At 41.6% G+C, this 18187-nt stretch overlaps 1 protein-coding gene across 1 annotated transcript in view; it reads right to left on the bottom strand.

Moving 5' to 3' along the window:
- Positions 1-3609: 3609 nt before the first annotated feature.
- NGEF (neuronal guanine nucleotide exchange factor) overlaps positions 3610-18187 on the bottom strand; it is a 49462-nt gene continuing 34884 nt past the window's right edge. Inside the window, 9 exon segments of the mRNA XM_048506370.1 lie at positions 3610-5743; positions 6196-6300; positions 7724-7803; positions 12266-12421; positions 12784-12947; positions 13653-13742; positions 15184-15290; positions 16032-16150; positions 17514-17663. Coding sequence (XP_048362327.1) covers positions 5571-5743; positions 6196-6300; positions 7724-7803; positions 12266-12421; positions 12784-12947; positions 13653-13742; positions 15184-15290; positions 16032-16150; positions 17514-17663 — 1144 coding nt within the window. The 3' untranslated portion in view covers positions 3610-5570.

The raw sequence follows: 18187 nt of genomic DNA, 5'->3' as shown, positions 1-18187 counted from the left end.
TATCATGTTTGCCTTGGCTTATTCAAGAAGCTGTTGTCTATCCAGGGACGTAGGTATAGATTTTTTAGGGGGGGTTCGGGGGGCCCCACACCCCCACCTGCCCCTGGCCTAGTGCTTATAAAAGCTCTCCAAGGTCGGGGATGGCAGACTGCCCTGCCCTGCCCCTCCCCTCTGGGCAGAGGCATAGAGGGAAAATGGAGCCTGGTACAAAATCTGAGTTTTGCACACACACACACACCCCGGGCAGCCGCTGTGATGCTGGAATCCACCCCCAAACAGCATCACTTTCAATGGTGTTTAGAGAGCCCAGATTCTCCTTTTAAATCCACCTTAAAGGGAGAATCTGGGGTCCCTAGTTAAACAACATTGAAAGTGATGCTGTTTTGGGGTGGATTATCCCCCACACTGAAACAGCATCACTTTCAATGTGGCATAGTGCTTAAGAGCAGGTGCATTCTAATCTGGAGGAACTGGGTTTGATTCCCTGCTCTGCCACTTGAACTGTGGAGGCTTATCTGGGGAATTCAGATTAGCCTGTGCACTCCCACACACGCCAGCTGGGTGACTTTGGGCTAGTCACAGCTTTTCGGAGCTCTCTCAGCCCCACCCACCTCACAGGTGTTTGCTGTGAGGGAGCAAGGGCAAGGAGATTGTAAGCCCCTTTGAGTATCCTACAGGAGAGAAAAGGGGATATAAATCCAAACTCTTTTTCTTCTTCTAAACTGAGGACCTCAGATTCCCCCTTTAAATCCATGCCGAAGGGGGTGGATTTACAATGAGAATCTGGGGAAATTTGGGAGGTGCCTGCTGTCAGGGGTGCAATGGTTAAACTAGAAGCACCAAACTTTCAGGGTATCTTTAGGAGTCTCTCCTAATGATACCACCCAGGTTTTGTGAAGTTTGGTTCAGGAGGTCCAAAGTTATGGACCCTCAAAGGTGTAGCCCCATGTCCTATTAGCTCCCTTTGGAAGCAATGGGGGATGGGGCACCCCCTTTGGGAGTCCAAAACTTTGGACCCCCTGGACCAAACTTCACAAAACCTGGGTGGTATTAATAAGAGACTCTCCTGATGATACATCCCAGGTTTGGTATAGTTTGGTTCAGGGGGTCCAAAGTTATGGACCCTCAAAAGTGTAGCCCCCATCTTCTATTAGCTCCCATTGGAAACAATGGAGGATGGGGCACCCCCTTTGGGAGTCCATAACTTTGGACCCCCTGGACCAAACCTCACCAAACCCGGGTAGTGTCATCAGGACAGTCCCCCAAACAATCCCTGAAAGTATGGTGCTGCTAGCCCAAACAATGCGCTACCTGCAGGCCAAAAAAGAAAAAGCACTAAAATGTTTTTAAAACCCACAAACGGGTGGGCGGAGTTTCGGACATGAATGGGGGGTTCAAACCCGAGAACCCCCCGTTACCTATGTCCATGTGTCTATCAATGAGCTTTACTACTATATAGTGCTGTGATAGTGAGTTTCAAAAGCCATCTGCATAGGTTTTATTATTGTTCTACTACTGTTTGTTTTAACCAGGTATTTCAAGTTAACCTGGATATAAATGTGCAGTAGTTTGAAAAGCTTGTGTTTTTTTGAAGTGTTAACATTCACTTCAGGGCATTTGAGGTCTCTGATGGGGCAGCAACTGAATTTGAAGAGTCAAATACTTAGGTCTGAATGTAAGAAGCAGCTTCAGCCCTAACAATACTGTTCCTACATGACAAAACTAAATCAATAGTATAGTATGTGAAACGTCTGTGGTGGTAAGTGGGTGGGTGGGTGGATGAGGGGAGCTACCCTCTGGATAACTAGGGATTTTAAATAATTTGGTCAGTTAGACCTTTCTGTAACAGGTCTGAATCTTCCCTGCCCCATTCCATTCAGTCCTGTGATTTGTGGCATGAACACATTGTACCATCTGACTGTGGCAGCTGAAGAAGTCAACTGTTCATTGTGTACCTTTATGACAACTTAGCAGTCTAAAAATTACAACAAAGTGGCTTCTAGGTAATTCTGAGAGCTTTTGTTATGCTACAGCAGATATGAATGCAGCTTGTGAAGTACAGGGATTCCTCCCCTTTCCATAATTCGGCCACTACATTACCTTATCCCTGAACAATTTAATCTGCTACTATTCATGAGAAAGGTTTAAATTATGTTAGCAGTATCATTTGCAAAAATCTAATTTCCAGGCAGTCCTATTGTCATAGTTAATTGGTGTTTGCAATAACTGAAATAGATCAGTGCTTCTGATAAAATGTATAAACGAGGATAATGTCGAAAAATGGGTTAAGTTTGAAAATGAAATAAACGAAGGAGTTGGTGTACATGGTATCTTTAATAAAGAGTTGAAGAAAGGAAATCAAAAAGCAATAGGACCAAGAAAGGTCTTGCTAGATATATGGGGAAAATGGAGAGGTAATTGGATGCCTGGCATCCTGGATGTGGCACCTTTGGCTGGCAAAGAAGGAAAAAAAGTGATAAAAATATTGAAAAGAAAAGGAATTCAAACTGTGGCAAATTTGATTAGGGAAGGAGGAGAAATCATGACATTACAAAATTTTATAAAGATAGGAGGAAACGAGAACTGGTTGGTTTTGAGAGGAATTTGGGAAAGGATAAAGGTTTCACGGATAAAAGGAGAATGTATAATGTCAAAATCTCTAGAACTATATGGAAAATGTAAAGGGAAAATTCTAGGGCATATATACAAATATATGGTAGATGATAAGAAATTCATGATAAGAACATTGAATCAAAAATGGGAGAAGGAAGTATTTCTAGACATTGGTAATACTGAAAAATTAATAGACGGAAAAATATAAAGATCGAGAAATATATGGAGCTAGAAAGAAAAGTGATATTAAAATAGTACAGAACACCAAAACAACTAGCATATATGATAAAAGGACTCAGTTCTAAATGCTGGCACTGTGGAGACCAAGAGGCATATTATAGCCATATGTGGATAGAATGTGCAGAAGTAAAAAAAAAATTGGACAATTGTATTGTTATATATTGAGAAACTGGTGAAGATTAATATTGATTTAAGTAATGACTTAATGTTCAAGGGTGTAATTGAAGACAGAAGGATAGCCTTGGGCTGGAAAGAAAAGAAAAAATTGACTCTTCAGAAATGGCTAGAATATATTTGGGAACAAGTGACACTTGATATTTTCAATATATTAGCCAAAAATAAGACGTGGCAAGATAAACAGAATGAAATTTTGAAGATATGGATAATATACGTGGACTTGGATGAAAGAAGCTCGAGTCAATGAAGAAATATGGGAGAAGAGGCTACAGAGAATGAACTTACTGCTGTTTGTGTGACAAAACTATGAAGAAGAAGAAATGGGAGGAGGGAGAAAAGGGGGGGAAAGTATTGTTTGAAAATGTATGAAGAAGGAAATTACCATAAACTGTAAAATTCAAATGATACAATAATTTTTTTAAAAAAAGTGTTCCTGATCAAATTTAACATGGTTCAAAAATGTGTGGACATCCAAGTTCAATCTGTATTTGGCTATTTTATGTGGACTAAAATGCACTATTCTTTACAACCTGTTTTTCCCTTACATGCCTAGAAAAAAATTATGCACCAGATGCTTAATTATTCCTTTATCAAGGCAATGTGTAGGCAAGGGATTTTCTTCAATTGAAGTAGCACATTTGTTAGATGTATAGTGATAAAAACTGCTTCAATGGTCTAATTTTGGATTAAAGCCAGTCTACCTATTAAAATCAGATCCAAAGATGTTGTATGCAGATCTTAAGTTCATCTCCAACTCAAGGGATCTCTGACAGAAAGCGAAGAGAGGCTGCTTGAAACCCGAAAGAGTTACTGTCAGCTAGCGTAGAACCAGCAGAACTACTGGGTGACCTGTGGTATGGCTATTTCATATGTAAACTGATGGTCATATTAGAACTGCAAAGTACACAAGCCCTCAGTTACCTTTTTTACACTGCAGATGGGCATTTAAATTAACAGCTCATTGGAATAGAGCCGGTAAAGAATCATTCCTTATTGTCGGTTATTTATGTAACACTTTAATATGCAAAGTGCTTTACAATCTTCTGTTGATCTCACTGTTGCATTTGCCTTTAGTAAAGTTCTGTTCTTTCTTTCAGAAGCTCCTAAAGGAAGAAATGCTTTCTTGTTCCTCTTGGCTTTTGAAGATTTTCCTATATACACCAACTTGAAAGTGCTATACATGGAGTTCATGCGCATAGCTGTTTAGCTCAGAGTGTATAGCCAATACTCAGGAGGTTTTCCTATTGCTTTAGTACATCGTTTGCAGACATTGGTACAAAAAGTGTGTCATCCTCTGCCTCAACCCTCTTTTCACCTAGCGCGGTTCCTCTCTGCATAAGCATTGGTCCATCATCTGAGTGTAATCCTCTTGTAGTGACAGATGCACGTTGTTCAGAACTATGTCAGAAATGTTCTTTAAAATACTGTGATCAGAGTCTATATATACATCAGGGAAAGGCAATAGGTTATACAGACTTTTGCAGGCCACAGAAGACTCTCCAGGCGTAACATCTGTTACAATGCCATGTATGCCTTCACTGTCCTTGTTTTCCAGTGTGAAAAATTCCTAAGCATTTGCAACAGGACTCTAGAAGTAAAATCTATTTATGGGGAACCATACACTTCTTAAACTATATAATTCAGTGGTGCATTTGGCTCAGGGCAATATATACTATCTGCACTGACTCTGTCTCTCAACATGTTGGTATATTCATGTACTGTTTGGGGTGCAGGGGTGTGCATGTACTTTATTTTTGATACTCAAAGGCAGTCAGTAATTCCACACACAAGAGATGGATGATTCCTACAAGAAACAATTTTCTAGGCCAGGACTGAGTAGCAGCATATCCAGACTGAGCCAAACAATGAGAAATGAGGCTGAAAACTCCTAAGGGTTACGTCTTGAATTTCCAGTCTTCCTTCTGCTGCTGATTCTCTGACTCTGAAGCAAGATAGTTTTCCTGCTTTGACACTGCCTTCTGCAAATTGGGTATTCATGGGGAGGCTTTCTCCCACTGATGCAGTTACAGGAGAGAGGTCTGCCCATGTACCTGCAGTCCAAACTTGTTTCACAAGGAGGAGCTTCCTGAATATTGATTCCAATGTAGACGCCACAAATTTGTATACTTTCAAAGACACTGAGCTCCTGAACTTACCAATTGCATCTCTACAATTAATAAAAAATCAAATGCTGCATCTTGTGGTTCCATTGTTGAAGAATCAAGCTTGTGGGCCTGGACACAGTTGTATTTTCCAGTAATTCAGAGTCCACGGTTTTCTTACCATGCAGTCAAGAAATGTGTACAGTTAGCAGGATACTTGGAAATAAATTTGAAGACTGCTCCTAGATCTGCACAGATGCAGGACAGCCATGCCTCTTCTTCAAAGGTATCATTCACATGGTCTCAAGCGTCCAAAGAAGCCTGCTGGCTTGTAGGTGAGAGGAAATACAAGTATTTCCTCCCAGTTAATGAATCCTTGTTGCCTCAGCCTCTGCCATAAACTGCTTCTAAAGCAGAACAGAAACCTGTGCACAATAATCATTGTTTGTTTCTGCTGCTCATCTTTCTTCGCTGGCTGTCATCCGTCTTGTGCACTCGGAAACACTCCTTCAGGTTCTGAGATCGTATCTTGGGATTCAGGATTTCCTCACCCATGGAACTGGGGAACCAGCCTCTTTCTTGATCATGCAAACGCTCCCCAAATATCCAACCTGCATAGGGGAGGGGGAGGCATATAGTGATGCAAGTCATTAGTACCAAAAAGTCATTTTTTAAACAGCACAAGTAGCCTAAATTGCATTTTTCTTTCATTTATTGGGCTGGCTGCTGCTGCTTTTTAAAAAAATGTAAACAAGCTATCACAATGCAGGGAGGTGTATTCCACTTCACTGGGACTAGTGTGCCTTGAAATTAATTTTTTGGTAGATGGAGTATGGAAAAAATAAAAAAGCACATGCCTGAATATTTGCCTTAAGTAACCTAACTAAAAGGCCAAAACCCACTAACTGAAGGTCACTGAACAATACTTCTCTATGTCACCCTGCTCAAAAAGCCCCGTGTTCCAGCTCATCTAAGTTAAATGCAGGACGTACCCTTCTGTTCCATATCTAATTTGCCAAGGATAAAATACAACTGAAGGGGCTTCAAAAACACCAGTACTTACCATCATCTGTCTTTTCCAGGATGTTCAATACATCAGCCAGTTCCAGGGACAGCTCATCTGGCTGCTGAGCCACATAAGGATGGACACACTGTATTTGGGGGCAATCTGCCAAAGGGGGAGAAAAGTTAACGCAGAGGCCAATGCTTTGTGAATGAAATAAAATAAGCAGGGCCTAAGGCAGGGGTAGGGAACCTGCGGCTCTCCAGATGTTCAGGAACTGCAATTCCCATCAGCCTCTGTCAGCATGGCCAATTGGCCATGCTGGTAGGGGCTGATGGGAATTGTAGTTCCTGAACATCTGGAGAGCCGCAGGTTCCCTACCCCTGGCCTAAGGAAATGTTAGGTGAGGATGAGGCCCCAAGTCTATCAAAACACACACACACACATTATTCCCATGCAACCAGGTCTATTGCCACTCTCACCAAGAGCCTCAAATAGCCCTCATAGCATGTGATCTGATCTGCAACATATGCCTTGACAAACTTCTGTTGATGGGATGTCTGTAGCTACAAAGGGACATGGTAGTAACTTGCAGAGGTACAGAAGGGTAAAAGGAACATAAATGCACTCAGTGGTAGAATACGATGGGACTCACTCCATGGTAAATATGCCTAGGATTTCAGCCTTCATCAGGCTGGATCCTTTCAGCAAATGCAGGCTCCTGTTAGTGGTAGGACTGGCTATTCACATAAACAAAGTCTCTCCAAGTTCCTTTTTGTTAAAGCCTTGTTGCAAGCACCCTTGTTAGGAAAGTCACTTCAGTTCTGTTGGCTTATTCATCCCAGAAGCTTTCTAAATATTTATTCATGGGGTGACTGTACAGAACACATGTTTGCTACAGGCAGGGCAGTAGAACAAAATTGTGCTTGTTGTTGGAAGTCAGTGTGGTTGTCTCTAAGCACACAGCCTCCCACTTGTGCACATATGACTGATAATCTGAGACAACTTTCACTCAAGAGCTTGCAGAGGTTAGCTATGGGGCAGGCATGTCCATAGAGACATCATAAAGCTCAGGAAATGAGCTAAGATCTCATAGAAGAATACATACAGATGAATATAAAAATATGGAATGATGGACCTAGTGCAGGGGTCTGCAACCTGCAGCTCTCCAGATGTTCATGGACTACAAATCCCATCAGCCCCTGCCAATCGTGGGATAGGGATGACTGGGGAGCAGGCAAACTAAGCAGCAATTCTGGAAAGCCTGACCCAAAGCTTGAAATTGGTTGACAATGTTACTTAAGTCGGATGGGAGAGACAAAGAAAAATTGGTATTTTTTTCTGAACCATCCTTTATGGATAGATGAGATGGACTGAAATAGCTGAGCTTCGGAGGACAATTGAAAACCTAAATGTTAAATTCAGTCTCAAACAGCAATGCTAGCTGAGTAAAATACTATCTGACATGCTTTTGCATCCTTGAGCTGACGCTGCTAGACACCAGCAAACAAAGAGAAGTGACATGGTGTTTGGATAAGGCCTCATGGTAGCTTCTCACCATCCACCCCTTTTCCCTTCACCTCCTTACCCATAAGTCTGGAAGTAAAGGAAACAAACTTGGTTCGTCGATTTGGAGCCAGCAAGATCATCCAACGCTTCATCTCACTTCTGCATGGGGTGAGAGGGAGGAGAAAGAGAGAGGACAAGTGTATCAATTATCTATTGATAATTATATCAATATGCAGATTGTATCAACATGCAGAATGTAACTGCAGATACCATGATTTCTAGTGTGATGGACCCCCCTCACCTTCTTAACTTACTGAGGCAGGCTGAACATACTCTAACCAGATTTCCAACATTTTCTCAGGGACCAGCTGCTTGGTATGGTAGTGTGGGGTGATTTAAAGCATGATTGCTCAGCCCTACAATATTACTCTCCAGAAGGTGAAAGGAGCCCGTTATTTAACTTTTGACAAAACCCCTTATCAAGGCACCAAAGAATACTGAGGCAGGCTCAACAAACAGAATAAAAAAATATTGACAATGTGATGCAGTGGCATAGCAGCAGAGCAGCTCTTAAAAATCTTTTCACAAGATGAGTCTACCATTCCAATTTTTATTTTTTGCTGATGCCACACTCTCCCAAATGTCAAAATCAGAGGACTCATGAGTCTCTTATCTTCAATGATGACAGCATAAAGACAGACTTATTTCATTTTTTAAAAATTCCCCTAAGTATTTTCTTTGTCCCAGGCTGCTTTTACCCTCTATGTGCATTTCTGTGCATTGAGCAAGTGAACTTCACAGGTGCTGGTGCTTGTGCCTTCTGATGCATCTGCCAAAATGATTAGACTGTTGATGCATCAGATAAGAGAGTAAGGTGTTTGTGGCAAATTTATAGCAACCCAACATGGAGAGAATTCAACCTTTTTACAGAGGAAAGAGGGGAAGAGAGCAAGAGGGAGACATCCTATTGCCTCACTCTTTTATAATTCCGCTTCCTTGCAGGTATCCATTTCTGCAAGAACCTGCTGCAGCCACTCCCTTTCTTGCCTTCCTCCTCTTTCTATTACTCCTTGTGTGTTCACACTTCAAGAAATCTTCACCCTTCCCTTTAAAAAGTGTGCCCACCTGACTGATAAAAAGGAGAATAAAACACAAACTTTTCCAAAGCATGGCTGTTCTGTTTTATAGCACGCTTGACATTAGATACTAATCATAGCTTTAATCTGTGGTTCCAAAAACCCAGAAAGCTGTGGAACGGCTAAAGGGATAGCTGTTGCTCCAAAGTATGGGTTGGAGCTTGGAAGAATTTTGAGCAACATACAAATGGAAGGCAGACTTTTCCCCAGATCCAGGGATGTATTCTTTTCTGCAATAATAACCTGGACATGAAGACTGTGCAGAGGACAGTAGAAGAAGAGGAGTCTGGATGTATTTCCCCACCTTTTTCTCCTGCAAGGAGACTCAGGGTGGCTTACAAGCTCCTTTCCGTTAATCTCCTGAGTTACAGACAAGCCCCCAAAATAGCTCAGTGCCAAAAGACAGGAGCAAACTTAAACACACCTGCAAACTCGTCATATGGGCTGGTGGACAGCTGTGGCTGCTGTGTGTTGGTTGGAGTGGGGCACTTCCTGGCTGAAGACTGGCTGAACCACAGCCAGCTCTGGGGAGACTCTGCCAAAGTGTAGGAGGGTGAGGGGTGGGAGGGAAATCCTGTTTGCCCTGCATCCTCCCTCTCCAGGAAATTCTGTTATGGGGCCCCACTTCTCACATCTAAATATTAACTCACATAACTAAAGAAAGTCTCTGTTAAAACGGCTATCAGACTATAATACTGAGGACAAACCTTACTCAATGTACTTATTAGAACATTAGCAGCAGAGATAATTTGGCACACCCCAGATGTCATCATATTACACTATTCCAGGCATGAATTAGCATAGAAAACATGTGCTGTAACTGTCAGTGGGAAAGAGACACAAAACAGTAAGCTCGGTGATGCTCTGGGCTTGGATTTATTTGAGCAATGCTACTTGTGCTGTCATTATTATTTGGAGTAATGTGATCAATATAGGGATTGGCTCACTCCCCATATGGCTGGCAGGTATTGATACTGCAAACCTAGCATACTTAGATGGCACCATCAAAGAGCAGAACTGACTTGTTATTTAGTAGATCGCAGAATGTAAAATGTTAATTGCAGGTTTGCAGACTAATAGTTCCTACAACAGACATTTTAACCTACAAGTATGTTGGTGGTAGTTACTGCTATTTTTTAAAAAAAAATTACTGCGCTACAGTTTTAGGAATACTTGAATAGCTGTGATAGAGGTTATCTCTATAAAATGACAAAATCCTCTATAAAATGACAAAAATCCAATAAACTGCGAACAGAAATAATTCACAGAATATCTTCTTCATATTTCTCACCTGGGTGATATTCCCACCTGGGGAGGCCCTTGGGTGGGATGTGCCACATGGATTACAGCTAATGTGGAAGTCAGAAAAAAAACCCCTCTGTTTCTTGTACACAAGCTCTTCTCTAAACTGAGCTTGTACAAGAGTATATGGGCGAATTCCCGCTGGCGATTAATCCTGGGATAGCCACCCGAAATATCCAGGTTTTCTCAAGATATCCTCATAGCCGAACTGTGGAACACAGATCAGTCTAGTTTCCGGTGCCCCCCCCCGCCCCACCTTATCACCGGATTTTCCTGGACCTGCTTGTATATGCACCTTTTTGGAAAAAACACTCCAATGGGAGCTAATAGGAGATGGGGGCTACACATTTGAGGGTCCGTAACTTTGGTCCCCATGAACCAAACTTCACCAAACCTGGGTGGTACCATCAGGAGAGTCTCCTACTGAGACCACCCAGGTTTTGTTAAGTTTGGTCCAAGGGGTCCAAAGCTATGGACTCCCAAAGGGGGTGCCCCCATTCCTCATTGTTTCCAATGGGAGCTAATAGGAGATGGGGGCTACAAATTTGAGGATCCATAACTTTGGCCCCCATGAACCAAACTTCACCAAACCTGAAATTTTGGTGCTGTTAGCTTAATAATTGCACCCCTGACAGCAGGCACCTCCCCCCCGCCCCACAAGGGGCAGGTCTAGATGTCTTCACTAGGAACTTGCTGCAATGAGAAAGTTGGAATCTGGATGAAAAGGTGCCGATTCTTTTGAAACCTGGTTGTATCTAGATTAAATTTTCAGTGGGAATTCAGCCTATTTGTGGTTTTCTCCCAACTCCCCCACCTTCTTCCAGCCCCCCCCCCAGGCCCCCACATTCTGTTCCTTAAGTGAATTTGGGGGTTGGCAAGAGGCAGTAGGAATTTTCAGGAGGAGGAGGAGATAAAAGAGCAGTTAAGTGAATTCACTCTGTTCATGGAATCCAAACTTGCACATTAGTAGGTGAAAGCCCTAGGAAACTATGGGAAAATGTGGCAGACTTGATTGCTTACTTATTTACAGGCAGTTTTCATGGACTGTATCTCAGCTATGGTTTGGACATTTATTTAATCGTGTGTTTGCTTTCCTACATTGAATGCCATCTTAATTTAATATTAATTATATTGTGCTGAAGTTGCTGGCAATTCTTTCAAGTTACCACTAGGTGGTGTAAATGTGCTATTTACATGGCTACAACATTAGTTCACTGAACACACAAGAAAGCCTCTGAACAGAAATGGTCTTCCGTTGTCAGTGGTAGGGAGGAAGAAAAAAATCAAATTGTCACAGGAGACTATTTATGGTGCACAAACAAGCAATCCTTAAAGCAAGCCAGCACATGAGAGGACTTTAAGTAAAGGCAGAACAGACTGAGCTATGGAAGAAACCACATTAATCACCTAGGTTGAGACATGCTAGGCAGAAGTGTATCGAGGGGAAATTGTGCCCCGGGGAAACACCTCCTCCAGGTGCTCCCCGCCCCTGCACTTAGGGGCAGGGCACAGGGGGGGCGGGGTTCAGACTGAGTCCCACCCACCATCTCTCTGCAGGCTGGCTCCTGCTGTCCCCAGGGCCTGGTGCCCAGCGCCCACCCCCACGTGACCAAAAGGCCTGCACCCGGGGACATGGATGACCCCATGTCCCTATAGGCCATACGCCTCTGATGCTAGGTACAGAAAAATGGAGCAGGGGGGAGTGATGCCCTGGCCGCACGCCAGGGCGGGGGGGTTGCGGGGGCGTTGCGGGGCAGGCGGTGCCACGGCAGGGGCACAGAGTGTGTGCTGCCCCAGGCACAGTTCTCCCTTGTTCCACCCCTGCCCACTACTGCATTGAAGGGAAGAAGTCTGGTTGATTTTTCCTTGATCTGCATGAAGTAACTACAACATTTCAAGAGACAATTCATGATTGACATGAAATCTGTTCCCAATGTCTGTTTGTGTGCTTGTTTATATGACTAAACTTCTAATTACCATGGGGGAGGGGGGTAAAGCTAGGCAGAAATTAATATGTAAGCATACCCAAAGGATGACCTTACCAGATGCTGTTGTGAACATTCACTTTGAATCAGAAAACTATACCTACAGAGCTGTCTTCAGAGAACTTTCATCCCTTCTCCATTACAGCTGTTAGGACACACAGCAAGGAAACATTTAAGGAAAGGGCATGCTATACTCACTGGGATGATGCTTTTAGCATATAGCTGACTTCACGGTCATCTGCATTTTCCAGCAGCCTGAGGATAAAGACATTGGCCAGACTCTGCCCCTGGTCTTCCAGCTCCTCCACCCGAAGAAGCCCTCGGGGAGCAGAATCAAACACCTGGTATTTGTCGCTGTAACAGAAAAGAAAGTGGTAGAGTTGGGGTATGACTTGAAAAGTGGGACAAAGAAGCAGAATTCTTTTATGTATTCAGAGCCTTTGAAGGTAGAAGCATTTAGGTCAAACCCAGCAAGATTCTGGAAAGTCTATACAAAAGGGCTTTCTCCAGTGTGCTTTTATTGCTAAGTACTGGCCACAGGATGTCCCGATTTTGACTGAAGCCGCAGTGCAGAGTTTTAACTTTTTCCTCTGGTGCCATTTATCTGATCTCATTGATGCCTAGCCAATTATGGGATTCTTTATATATACATTACAGTATTTTTCAGCCTGAACTCACCGATTAAGATGCATACTTGTTTTCTTTTTCAAACTCACCCAGTAATTTGCCTGCAGAGCACTAGCAAATCATTGAAGAGGAACAAGTACATTTCTCTGAAGAGTTTCTTTGTCCGGAGGGTACGTGATGTTTTGGGCCCATTCATCTGCTGTAGTTCCCCCTGCTTTAGCAGCCAACGTGAGTGAGAGATGATAGGAACAGACTAATGAAGGAGATAAAACAATAATCAGAGTTTAATGGCAACTGCAACCAGCACCTTATGTTAATTAGTCTGAAATCAGTACTAAAGAGAGACCATTGGTGTTTGCAATCATCAGTGCAGTATATGACACACATTTCAAAACCCATGACAGGAATTCTAATAATGGTTTATATCCAATAGCTGTTTTATGCCATCAGAAAGACACTTCTGGTGTGTGTGTCTTCTTCCAATTTCCTATTCCCTCTTATTGTGCATGACACCATAAGGTATTAAGGTCCCTGGAAGCTTTCAGGGACAGCTTGGGGGGGGGGGGGGCAGTAAAGCTACAGCAAGAGGAGTCAGGAAAGGCATATTCTGTGAGCCCTGTTGTGCTTAAGTTTCATGTTTGATATGACAATATTTATTGTGCCTAAAATTAACTATGTACTGTACAAAAATGATTTGAAGTCTAAAACAGTCCTACCCCCAAGTTCTACAATCTTATCAGCTAAAATAACAGAAAGGAAAAGAAGACAGGCTGGAGCCCAATTCACAAAGAAATCTTAAGCAGAATTTCTTCTGCCCAAACCCACTGAATTTGATAGATTTAGACTGGAGTAACTCTGCACAGATTTGAAGTATTAGTTATTTTAATAAGGCAATTTTGGGAAGAGCCTGTTACATAATTTCCCACTATAATGGATGTCAGTATGATCATACTTATACCTTGATCTTAAATTCCAGCTTCTTCTGGATGCTGATCATCTGTTCTGTACGGCTCATCTTCCTAACACCTTCATTGCATGCTTTCACCACCTAGGAGAAATCAAGAGAAAGAAAGTGTCACAGCCCCAGACTTGCTAAAAGACCGGAATCAGTATCTAAAAGTAGAATTATTGTTTTATTGATGACAAGCATAAGAATAGCTGATAGCTCTATGGTCTGAACTGGTCAGGCCCTTACAAGCAGCAGATATGTCCCCAGCTGAAATATGCGAGACCCTAATCTCTCCTTCCCTCCCGCAAGACACTGCTCAGGCCACTACTCTGGAGAAGTGGTGGGAGGAGGAGGGAGGACAAACGGGAAGAGGCCAGGAGGAGGTCACCCAGACATACACATTCCAAAAGCAGATAACATTTCTGACAATAACACTCTTTCCCAGGCTCCCAGGCCAAAAGCACAAAAAGGCCCCAGTAACAAGAAAGATGGCAGGAGCTGAGCTAACATTTGTGTTACCAGGAGATGCTAGGTCTTTGTTTTACTGAGTCTGAAGTATATCATAATTTTTCTGATTCATTTTACAAAAAATCCAAACTTTAAATGAGACATAGTAACACTTCAATAAAATAAGCTAGGATTCCAATAAAGCATTTAGACAACAGACTCTGGCCTATTAAGTAGCCACCTGCATGAGGATTACCAACTGCGACACTTCCCCAGCATGCATACAACAAGCTGCTGCATAAAAGGAATCTGTTCTGATTCTGATATCAAAGACTACTGCAACCAGCCATTTATCTAGTTCTGTAGTTCTGAAACTCAAAGGCATCCTTTTATCTTCCCTTTATTTGATTGGGAACACAGCCTTTCAGGTACAGAAAAGCCCAGCCCACTTCCTCCTCCATTTTGCTTTAACCCTCATTCCTTGATCCAGAAAGAAAATGACTGTCCACCAAAACTTCCGTAGACAGGAAACAGGCTATATCCATCTCTAATAACAAGTGATTTAGCCTAGCTAAAATATACAACTGGGCAGCCAGCACACAGGAGATAAGCAGATATTACTTACTCCATTGTGCGTGCTCAGAGCACTCCAAGAAATGGAACCCAAAATGAGCAGATGCTCTCATTATAGGCGTCTTATGACCCAGGCAGTTTTAAATCAGGAAAATCAGTTTGCACCCGTGGCTGAAATGTGACCTGCTAACAGTCTCCTTCTGATGGTAGATAATTAAACTATTGCTCTCTATGGATTCCATCACCTTCAAGTGTCTGACAAAAGCTTTTGCACTCAGGTATTTTTCCTCAAAGTGCTCTCACTCCAGAGATTGCAAATGCACACATTCAATTTTCAACTCAGCAACATCTCTTCAGTCAATTGCTGAAACAATATGCTCTAAATGGGAGAGAATAACTGTATAGTAGTAATAGCTCAACTATTTTCCTAGTTTTATTTAGTTAGGGTTAATGGAATTACACTCGAATAGCATATGAAAATCATCAATATTCTTACAAATTTTATGTGGCCCAAACTTACTGTTTCCAATTCCTTATGTGCTTCAAGGGCTGTGATTTCTCGTTCCGACTTTTCTTCCACTTTCTTCAGAATATTCTGAATAAGAAGCAGAAAGTGTTGTATCAGTGCTCGTACCTACTTGATACTATAAATGTTTTCGAGCAGTTTCTGTTGTAAAAGCTAAGAATAGGTTCAAGGATTTTAGAGGGCTGATGGTCATTCACCAGGTCACAATCCAGAAAGTTCTTAATTCACAGTTATTAAGAATCATTACAAAAGGGTAGGTTGAGAATGCCAAGGAACAGGTTTGTTTGTTTGTTTATTTATTTATTTATTGTTGTATTTATAAACCACCCTCCCCCGAGGGGCTCAGGGCGGTGAACAAACAATAGATACAGAGCACAGTAAAATCCACAGTATTGAATATAAATAAACATTAAATAATGGCTCTATATTGTTAAAACCAACCCCATTAAAATAAATGCAGCGTTCTATTTAATAGGTTCAGTTTGAGGTTAACATTGTCACATACTCCCCACTTTAAGATATTCATTGTTTGTCTCCAATGATTTGTTCTCCCCCAAAGGAAAAGCTTTTCCCTCCCTTTCCTTCCAATTGAATACATGAAAAGACATTTGGAGGGGAGGGGGAGGCATACAACGATGCCTAGTTTCCTGTTCCTGTGCTGTGGGCCTGATCTGGATCGGGCCCTCAAGGCATTTTTAAATTGTCCACATTTAGCTCTAAAATGGCAGTAGCATCCCTGGGTCAGATCCAGGGACAATGTCATATTGGTCTTAAGCTAGCCTAAATTCACATTCAGAGGACTGCCCATCTAGCTAAATGATTATAAAATCTGTACCAGCAACTCTTGAATTAAGTGATCCTTTGAAATGGCAAAATCAAGAAGGACGAAAAAGGCAGGCCTTTGCATTTGGGATCTAGTTCCAACTGTGAGATCACCTCCCGGAATGCTGGCTTGTCCTGACTGACAACAGAGACAAATAGAAAAGAAGGGTTTTTTAATAGTAGTTATTTCCTTGTGGTTTAAACCTGTGTAAGTAGCTGATGTGATACATTTGGTTCTCACCACAATACTATGTACCTCAGACATAGCATTTGGCATTGCTTTCTCTTTGAGAATTGTGAAAAAATATTTATTAACACTAAGTGAATTTTAGTTTAAAGCTGGAGTCTATTTATAGTACTAGGGAATGAAAAAATAGGCTTTTAATGTGCAAGTCAGAATAATGGTTTTACATGCGTAGCACACACAGACATAGCAACATATGCTGTGTGTGTGGGTATGCGTGAATGGAATGTGTCCAAGTAGATGAGTCAGAGAGGCATAATTATACATCTTTACACAGTTAGATTATTGTGGTAAGGTAAAGTACGTATAGTCATAAGAACAAAGCCTTCCATAAAGTGATTTAGCTAGGCTTAGCCAAAAATGACAGGATGAAAAACTTGTCTGGAATGGGAAGGAAGTAGAGATCTGTCAGTGCTACTGCTAGTGTGAATTTAGTGCTATAGAAAAGGAGCTCATAATGTTTTTGTTTGGACTTCAACAACATTCACAGTTTTGGATTCTTAACAAAAGCATTAATATGGGAAACTTCCTGTTTATAAGAAATGCATATCAGAGGAAAAAAACCAGAATTTTCAAATTATCACAGTTTATAGGATTATCTGTTGGGCAGCCAATTCTGGGTTGGGAAAATCCTGCAGATTTGGGGGAACAGCCGTGAAGGTGGAGTCTGCGGAAGGGAAGGACTTCACCAAGATATATTGCCATAGAGGTCACCCTCCAAAGCAGCCATTTGCTCCAGGGCAACTGATAGTCTGGATGGATGTGAGCTCTTTTGGGGAAACAAGCAGGATATAAATATAATAGATACTGTATATAATATGCATACATGAGACTGACCTTACATACTCACTACTACTCAGACAGACTTTCTTCCCAATATCTCCAGATGGGTTCACTTTCTAGATGAGAACTAAGGGATTTTGTATCTGAATAAACCATACTTGAACTGTAGGGGATACTGATTTTTATCCCTTAGCAACAGGCCCTTTTACTTGGGGGGGGGGCGGGGGGGCGGGGGCTGCACATTGAAAGGAAACATCAGCATTGACAAACAACATTAATTTTCAAGGTCTGAAATGATCAGCTCCATTTCCTAGCATGGTGTGGGATTTGTATAAGCACTAAAATATATTACATTTTAGTGAGAGTAAGCTATCCCTATGTACTAAACCATTTTGTCCTTGTTAGGTATATGCTTATTATCAGCTGCTCACCAGTTGATAGGTTTTAGCCTATGTGCACACTGGTGCCTATTTACAGAACCCCTAAAGCTCTCTCCTGGTATGTTTGGTTGGAGACATAAGTTACATACACCGAGAAATGGTTAACGGTATGGTGATAGACAATGTCACAGATGTCTGATATCACTATGTTCTCTTCTACTCGCTTCTCAAGGTCCAAAAGGAAACTAAATGAGAAACCCAGACATCAGTCACAGATATCAAAAATAGTCAAAAACTCTAAATAGATATGTTAGTCCATAAGAAGTAAATTCAAGAATAGTGGTATAATATCTTTCATCAAGACCAACCCAAATCCTCACTTCTTTGTGACATTTTCATTGGTTCTAATTCCTATTGTTTTTAATGTCTAAAATAGATACAGTAAAACAAAAAAGCAAAATAAAAATTAACAGAAAGCATCTTCACTTTTAAACCTTTGCTTGATTTCTTTTTATGAGTAAATTGAAGATCTTAGCACTTATGTTCTTGTTAATGCTTATTGGCAGTGATGTAATTCTTTAGCTATTTATTGTAACTGAAAACATAATGCATTTTATGAAGACAGAAGCTTTATTAACTGATGGTGAGTAGTAAAAACACAGGAAATGTATTATCACATTATCCAAAGCTATACTGCTGAGCCAAAGCAAGTTACTTCCACTGTGAATAGAAGAGATTTCATTGATATATGTTTTCTATAGATAAGAAC

The sequence above is a fragment of the Sphaerodactylus townsendi genome, linkage group LG08 (assembly GCF_021028975.2).
Source record: "Sphaerodactylus townsendi isolate TG3544 linkage group LG08, MPM_Stown_v2.3, whole genome shotgun sequence".
Taxonomy (NCBI): domain Eukaryota; kingdom Metazoa; phylum Chordata; class Lepidosauria; order Squamata; family Sphaerodactylidae; genus Sphaerodactylus; species Sphaerodactylus townsendi.
This window is presented reverse-complemented; position numbering and strand designations above follow the sequence as displayed.